Source organism: Trachurus japonicus, chromosome 18 (assembly GCF_045865225.1).
Source record: "Trachurus japonicus isolate A0001 chromosome 18, Traja_1.0".
Classification (NCBI taxonomy): Eukaryota; Metazoa; Chordata; class Actinopteri; order Carangiformes; family Carangidae; genus Trachurus; species Trachurus japonicus.
This window is the reverse complement of record NC_140924.1, coordinates 5851978-5861223: the sequence shown is the minus strand read 5'-3', so window position 1 is coordinate 5861223 and position 9246 is coordinate 5851978. Positions and strand designations below refer to the sequence as shown.

General features: G+C 38.9%; 1 protein-coding gene across 1 annotated transcript; it reads left to right on the top strand.

The window, feature by feature from the left end:
• Positions 1-4857: 4857 nt before the first annotated feature.
• LOC146968488 (uncharacterized) lies at positions 4858-8822 on the top strand. Its single transcript, XM_085806316.1, has 2 exons — positions 4858-5293; positions 6750-8822. The coding sequence occupies exons 1-2, from the start codon at positions 4861-4863 to the stop codon at positions 8138-8140; spliced, it is 1824 nt and encodes a 607-aa protein (XP_085662442.1). The 5' UTR covers positions 4858-4860; the 3' UTR covers positions 8141-8822.
• Positions 8823-9246: the final 424 nt, after the last annotated feature.

Below are 9246 nucleotides of genomic sequence, written 5' to 3'. Positions count from 1 at the left end.
TCTGCCTGACTGCACCTGAATGCAACACCAGTGCCTCCGTCCTTCCTCACACTACACAGTGGTGACAGTTTCAACAGGCCGAGCCCACAGCTCCGCTCAGTTTCCGTGGTTACCTACGGTCACGCTGCCACTCGACGTATAAAAAATGGCGATGCAACATGGCCGCCTCGGTTTGGTGCGTCGCCCACTTACGTATTTGTAACGACTTGTAACAACTCATTCTAAGGTACGAGAAAGCTTTCATTTGTATGCGGCTGGGATTCCACTTCAGTGAAATACGGATTTATGAGAGACAGATTTGATTTGATAAAAAGCCAAATAAGTTACATACTGGGTCTTTAATATTATATGTTTAGAGAACAACCCGCTATTAACCTTCAGCTCCTTCAGCGATCTCATTCAGCCCTCAGCGATTTTCAGCGAGTTCTTCCACCTTTGTTTCTTCGTGCTGCTCCAAATGTGTTCCCCTATTAAAATATGCAGCTTATTCAGGGCATTTATGATGTTACTTTTTAAATTTTTACAATTTGTAATATTCAAAATAGACTATTAATGTTTTTCTACAGTTTTTTTTTTATTTTTTTTTACATTCAAGATGGACAGACAGTGTTGAAATAGTTCAAAACTTCAGCCTCTGTGAACTTCAACTACTTCAGCATCGGTTAATTTCACCTACAGACTTGTTTCATCTTTTCTCGTTCATTTCAAGTCCTAACTCGTCATGTTCTCGTGTCATGCAGTAGCAGTTTTAAATGCAGCAGATGGCGGCATTTCAACAACATGGCTAAGAAGCAGAGGTTTCAGTTTACAGTCAGACGACTTGAAGGCACGCACTGAAACCGGGAAAGCATCAAGACGAGAAACTACGGCGCCTTTCGAGATGTTTCTCTAGCAGACCACAGCTAAATGTACATTTTGAAGCAAATTTGATGTTAGATGGTATAAATTTAACAGATGTTAACAAAATGCACCAATAGACATTTGAGGAAACTTTCCCAAGAAATTAATACCCCAGCAGCTAAACTGTTATGGAACGCAAAATTTGTGGACATGGATAAAACTGGAGCTCAGTGTGGACTTCAAGTAACAGATATTGTGTCACGAACAAAATTAGGGAAGTTTCTTTTAAAATCATGCATTTAATTTACCCTGTCAATCAGGCCATCTCCAAATTTAAAAATATTAACATCCACTGTACTTTTTGTGAACAGGAGGAGGAAAATATTTGTCACCTTTTTTTTAAAATGTCGTTATACCTATTTGTTTTGGATAGAACTAGAAGACATGTTTAAATGTTTGACAGGCATCAAGATTAAACTAAAAAAAAAAGATATAATTCTCACTTGAAAAAAAACTTAAGGGAAAGGAATTGTTTTTGTTGAATCTTTTTTTATTTTACAAGGAAAATATTATATCCATAAATGTAAATGGTCATCCAAAAAAACAAATTTTTATGAGTTTAAAATAGAAATAAAATATTATATGCAGCTGTTACAAAATATGAAAGACAGAAAAGATATAAAAACCTTGGAATATTATAATTTATTACAAACAACTAGGCTATATGATTTAATAATAATAATAAAATTAAATAATATAATATCAATACCCCTTTCAATGTATATATTTTTTGTTTATCTGTTCATTGTATGTTCATTGTTTGTATATACGTTTAAAGGGACAACGAGGAGTTTTGGAAAAGCGAAGTGTTTTCACACTACATTTATGAGCCTCCGCACCATGAAATTCTTTGACCGGCGCAAGACAGACTCATGTTTTCATTCATCAAGAATTAAAGTCAGAGGTTGGAAGACGATACCGTCGTAGTTCCCACCATAAACGGTGATTCGGCGGCGTTATTCTCATGACTCGCCACGAAACTGAAAGTAAAGAAACGCTGTATCGGCTCGCCCAGCATTTCCGCCACCACTAATAATAACAAAATAACCATAGAGACAAAACCATATATTTATCGAAAATGGGCCCATTAACAAGTGGTAACGTAGATTCATCCACATTAACGTGAGACTTTTTTATTGTCGCGGAATTTTTCGTTCTGCCGACGGAGAAAACTCCTTGTTGTCCCTTTAATAAAAAAAATGTAAAAAAGATGTTTCTCTAGCCTACATCCATGTGGTGTGTCTGAATAATTCCGACAATTCTTTCAAGCCTCTGAAAACCCACGGAAGAAGAACAAGAAGAGTGGAGAAAGTCCTGTAAGACTGTCCAATAGAGCAGTGGTTCCCAACCTGGGGGGCGGGACCCCCAAGGGGGGCGCCAAAGATCCAGGGGGGGTCGCGAAGCCCTCTTTATTTTAAGGGGTTTCATAATTTTAATGTAATTAAAATGTTAAATAAATGAGTAGGCTAAGCATTTAATTCATGTGACAAAATCAACTAAATTCAAGGGCCACATTAAACATTTATTCGTGTATTTAAATAGATAAACAAATAAGTGATAGGCCTATATCAATAGATGATTGAATATCAACAGTTTTAAAACATTAAATACATAATATACAGCAGGGCAATATCAGTCACAATGAATTTTGAAAAACAGCATGGAACAATGAGAAAAAACCTGTGTAAAATTACAACATATTCTTCAGAACTTGTACTTTTAAAAACACAATTATGTTTTTAAAAGTAGGCTACAAGTTCTGAAGATGTTGTAATCATACACAGGTTCTCCTGATTGTGTTTGTTCCATGCTGTTATTAAATTACTGAAATATAATACATTTCATGTAAAAGAAGTTATGATGTTCCTTATTTTATTTTATTTTACATGGGGGAGGGGGTCACCAAAGTTTTCAATGGTAAAAATATGGGTCCCTTAAGAAAAAGGTTGGGAACCACTGCAATAGAGGGCAGTAACACGGCTGAACGAGTCTACACTTCCCGGAAACAAGAAAGAACCAGCGGAAGGAGGAAGAGGAGGAGCAATCAGCGGGTCTGGTTGGAGGAGATGAGAGATATCCATAACGGCGAACTGAACAGAGCAGATAATCACACTAAACTAACCTGAGTCTGTGGTTTTGTTGAAGGTGTCGCAGTTTCTACTGGAATGATATTTGTACATGAAACCAGGAGAGAGTCGCGGTTGGGGGGAAACAATAGAGTCGTTCGGCGGGAACAACTGAGAGTTTGAGTAAAATGTCGGCGGAGGCGCAGAGGAACCTGCTGGATGTTTTCTTGCAGCCTCGAGTCGTTCACAACAAAACCGGTTGGTGATTAAATCCATGAACCTCAAAGTCCCGGTTGTTAACTTACCTTGCCTTACCATTTCAGATCTTTCAGTGTAACTTTTATGTGGCTAAATGGACATAGGCTACCAGGAATTACAAAACGAGGACGGTCGGTTTTTTGTTTTTAGATAGATAGATAGATAGATAGATTTAGACGGATAGATAGATAGATAGATAGATAGATAGATAGATAGATAGATAGATAGATAGATAGATAGATAGATAGATAGATAGATAGATAGATAGATAGACAGACAGACAGACTTATCTATAGATAGATAGACTTATAGATAGATAGATAGATAGACTTATCTATAGATAGATAGACTTATAGATAGATAGACTTATAGATAGATAGATAGATAGATAGACTTATAGATAGATAGACTTATAGATAGATAGATAGATAGATAGATAGATAGATAGACTTATAGATAGATAGATAGATAGGTTTGTAAAGAAAGATGACATGTTGTACACAATTAACTTAACTTTTATGTGACTAAATGGACATACCAGGAATTACAAAACGAGGACTGTTGTTTTTTTGGTTTTAGATAGATAGATAGATAGATAGATAGATGGATAGATGGATGGATGGATGGATGGATGGACGGACACGGTGACGATAACAACGTAAGAATATAAAGAACAAACTATACATAATAAAATAGCAATAGCAAATCAAATAAAATGTTGATCAACGCAGTGTACGATTTGCATTTTATCGAAGTCGGTAGACTATAACTGAGCGAGTTAATAATTTATCCTTTTCATTGAATATGTTCACAGTGCGTTACTGTTCATGACCAAAGTCCGCAAATTGGTGGTTATATTCCCCACATTGTTTCTGCTCTCTCGTTAGTTTTCAAGTTGATCTTACAGTGGGACCCCGGTGCTTTAGGTTCAGATGGTGACTTGTGTCTTCATCACAGAAAGACTTAAATCTAAGGGACATTTGAGTAACACATTTTATGATTGAAATCTTTGCAGATAATGTTTAAGGATTAAGCGCCTCTAATGTATCAACAGGAAATGTTGGACACATACTAAGGAGTAGCTACCAGCCATAGTATTGATTGCACTCTTAGTACTACAGATATGATAGTTAATTTCTGTCTCTGTGTTGTAGGTTAAGCTGCTGTAATGTTTCAAAGATTAAATACCTTCATAGTCGTTAACATTTTCATGTCATAAAGCTTTGATGGTGGCAACTGGAGGATTCAGTTTGACTTTATGGATTACTGATTGATGAATGGATGCACATGGCTGCAGGAGATGCTGTTGGTGTCCACTGAGAAGATAATTGGGGCACCAGTTATATGAGTGACACTATGAATTAGGGTTGGGCGGTATCCAAAACGTTAATACCGTTAAACCTCCTCCACATTTTACCGCTCATTATTTAGGCAGTAAAATAAATTATATTTAATAGGTAATATATCAGATCCCTATATGAGTGCACTGCAATTTTTTTTAAATGACGGTAATGAAGTTGACACCGTTGCTATTATAAGACACCATGGTTTTTACTGTATTACTGCCCAACCCTAGTATGAAGACACTATTGTTCATGATGTGTGTTTCATTGTTTCTGCAGGTGATCAGCAGTCGATGGTTAAAACAGAGGATCCTCCTGAGTTGACCACTAGTCTGGATCAGGGGAACCCAGAGAGTCTACATATTAAAGAAGAAAAGGAAGAACTATTGACCACTCCAGAGTCCCCCATCACTTCTGTTCATGTGAAGAGTGAGGATGAGGAGGAGAAGCCTCAGTCCCCACAACCTCATCAAAGACAAACTGAGGCAGAGCCTCCATCCAGCAGCTCAGCTGAACAGATGGAGGCTGATGGAGACGACTGTGGAGGATCTGAACCAGCCAGGAACTCAGATCAACCTGAAGATCTTCAACCAGATACAGATGATGAGGTCTCAGAGTCGTTCTCTGAAGCTGAAGACAGTGATGATGACTGGAGAGAAACCAGAGCACCTGAGTCAGGTTTGAACAGTGAAGCTGTTCATGTGAGTGATGAAGAATGTGACATTGGTAAGAAGTCTCGCCGCTTCTCAGAGTGTGGGAAAACATTTAGCACAAACACAGTTTTGAAGGTACACACGAGAGTCCATACAAGAGAGAAACTATCTGACTTGTGCTACCTGTGGTAAAAAATGTATACATAAAGGGACCATTTAGGACTCCACACAGGGGAATCTGCTGGATGTTTTCCTGCAGCTTCAGGTCGTTCTCAACAAAACTGGCTGGTGATTCAGTTTTAAATCCATGAACCTCAAAGTTTGTAAAGAAAGAGGAGTTGCAAATTTTATGATAAGGGTTTTACAGATTACCAGTTACCAGTTCTTTGCTTTTCCACCGCCTAAGAGCCGGTTCTTGGTTCTTAAACTGGTTCCACGCAGGCACAAACTCCTTGCTGGGCTAGAGCTAAGAACTGGTTCCTCCAGGGGCTGGCGGCGGGGTTACCTCAGCAACAGGACCAGCACGAAGATATACATAGACGTTATCGATACTGTATCAAGTTTGTTTGTCTGCTGTGTAATCAATATAAACACAGTTGAAGTAGGGCTGCACGGTATACGCGGTAAAACGTAGTTGCCGGTCGTGCGATTACGACAAAGACGGCTTCCTTTTTTCTTTTTTTTCAGCCAGGTTTAAGCAGAGGATTATTGCTAATTAGACGGACCACGTCAGGTCTGGTCTTCAACACCTGCGGGTCAGACTGGGTTTTAATTTTCAGGTCTGTTTATAACTGTAGCAGGCATCAAAGACAGGGGCAGCTCCTGTTCGGGGAGCGTGGCTCATACTTAGCTACTTAAAGGGACAACGAGGAGTTTTGGAAAGCGAAGTGTTTTCATACTACATTTACCATGAGCCTCTGCGTGCACGGTGAAATTCTTGGACCGGCGCAAGACGGACAAAGTGAAAGCATTTGCCAAGAATGTTTTCATTCATCAACAATGAAAGTCAGAGGTTCGAAGACGATCACATACCGTCGTAGTTCCGACCATAAACGGCGATTCGGCGGCGTTATTACCATGACCCGCCGGGCAGCGTCCGCGAAACAGAAAGTAAGGAAACGCTGGTCGGCTCGCCCAGCGTTTCCACCATTAATTAAAATAACAAAATAACGATAAGAGACAAAACGATATATTTATCGAAAATGGAGCCATTAACAAGTGTGGGTAGCGTAGATTCATCCACATTAACGTGAGACTTTGTTTTAATAACCAAATAGAAACTCCCCGTTGTCCCTTTAACAATGGAAAAGCAAACTGATCTTTGGAGGCACTAGAGTCAGAGTTGAACTGGAACCAGCTTGGTGGAAAAGGGGTATTTATGGATTACTTATTGATGAATGGGTGCACATGGCTGCAGGACATGCTGTTGGTTTCTACTGAGAAGAAAATTGGGGATCATACAGACACCAGTTATATGAGTGACAGTATGAAGACACTGTTGTTCATGATGTGTTTCATTTTTTCCACAGGTGATCAGCACCTGTTGATTATTAAAGTAGAGGATCCTCCTGAGTTGACCACTAGTCTGGATCAGGAGAACCAAGAGAGTCTACATGTTAAAGAAGAAAAGGAAGAACTATTGACCACTCCAGAGTTCCCCGTCACTTCTGTTCATGTGAAGAGTGAGGATGAGGATGAGGAACCTCAGTCCCTAAAACCTCATCAAAAACAAACTGAGGCAGAGCCTCCATCCAGCAGCTCAGCTGAACAGATGGAGGCTGATGGAGACAACTGTGGAGGATCTGAACCAGCCAGGAACTCAGATCAACCTGAAGATCTTCAACCAGATACAGATGATGAGGCCTCAGAGTCGTCCTCTGAAGCTGAAGACAGTGATGATGACTGGAGAGAAACCAGAGCACCTGAGTCAGGTTTGAACAGTGAAGCTGTTCATGTAAATGATGAAGAATGTGACACTGGTAAGAAGTCTCACCGCTGCTCAGAGTGTGGGAAAACATTTAGCACAACCTGGGTTTTGAAGAGACACGTGAGAATCCATACAGGAGAGAAACCATTTGCCTGTGCTACCTGTGGTAAAACATTTAGTAATAAAGATAATCTTAAAGACCATATAAGAATCCATACGGGGGAGAAACCATTTGACTGTGCTACCTGTGGTAAAAAATTTAGATATAAAGGTAAACTTAAAGACCATATAAGAATCCATACAGGGGAGAAACTATTTGACTGTGCTTTCTGTGGTAAAAAATTTCCATGTAAAGGGAATCTTAGAGAACATATGAGAGTCCATACAGGTGAAAAACCATATGACTGTGCTTTCTGTGGTAAAAAAATTAGACATAAAGGGAGTCTTAAAGAACATATGAGAACCCATACAGGGGAGAAACCATTTGACTGTGTTACATGTGGTAAAACATTTAGACATAAAGGGAGTCTTAAAGAACATATGAGAACCCATACAGGGGAGAAACCATTTGACTGTGCCACCTGTGGTAAAAAATTTAGATCTAAAAATAATCTTAGAGACCATGTAAGACTCCATACAGATGAGAAAACATTTGGTTGTGCTATTTGTGGACAACGATTTGCCTGGCAAACACATTGTTTCTTGCACACAAGTGTCCATTCAAAAGTGAAGCCATTTGGTTGCAGCGTTTGTGGGAAAACTTTTATGGAGCTGGAGAATTTTGTGTTGCACATGAAATGCCATAGAGGAGGGAAAGTGTTCAGTTGTAATGATTGTGGGAAAATATTTTTCCGACATGATGCTCTTGAGAGCCACATGAAAGTTCACACAAAAGAGAAAGCATTTGATTGTGCTACATGTGGGAAAAAGTTTAAGGCAAGAGGGAATTTAGTGTTGCACATGAAATCCCATAAACGTGATGATCTTGAGTAGCACAAGAAAATCCAAACAAAAGTGACACCATTTGTTTGTAGTGTGTGTGGGAGTACATATTCGACAGCAGAGAATGTCAGAAGATACATGAAATCCCATTGAGAGAAATCATTTGTATGTAGTCTCTGTAGGAAAAGATTTGTTAAAAAGAAATATCTTCAGACACACACGTGAAGTTTTTGTAGCCATAAATACTCTGATATTTCTGTCAAGAGGAAACGCATGAGTTTATGTAAACTCAGGAATGTTACTGAAGGCAGCAGCACCGTGTGAGGCTGCAGTTATTGAGCTGTAACAGCTCTTCACTACACAGTGAAAATGAGTTTCAATTGCAAAATATTTTGTTAAAGTATGATTTAAAAACTGTATGAAAAATCAACGCTACAAATACATACAAATCTGTTGTACATGGAAACACATGCAGAGTTGTTTGTTGATCTAAACTGTAACAGCTTATTATAATACAATTAGAATGATTTGAGTGTTGAATTTTTATTGTTGTAGGTTGCATGAAAGAAATTCATTATGAAAAGTGTCTTTCTGGTATAATTGTACTTGGTGAAAAAATCTTTTGTTTTGTTACTAAATGAATTCAGCATTCATTCATTTTTACGTTTGAATACATTTTTCTCCTAAGTTTCTTGTATGTTTAAAATTGGTAGAGGACAAAATTTTACGTTTTGAAATAATGTTTGCAGACCCCAAGGAGTTTGCTTTTGGTTATTAAAGAGTCTCATATTAATGTGGATGAATCTACGTTACCCACACTTGTTAATCCATCCATTTTCAATAAATATATAATTTTGTCTTTTCTGACTTATTCTTATTTTGATATTATTAGGGCCACGGGCAATCGCACCGGGCACTGGTCCCAACAGCTATGAAATAGCTGCAGGGACCAGTGCCCGGGCGAAGCCCGGGCACTACTGTTATTGTGTGGATTTTTTCTTCTTATTAGGGCCGCGGGCAATCGCACCGGGCACTGGTCCCAACAGCTATGAAATAGCTGCAGGGACCAGTGCCCGGGCGAAGCCCGGGCACTACTGTTATTGTGTGGATTTTTTCTTATTATTCTCCTTCCTCTTCCGGACGATTTTCGATTCGCT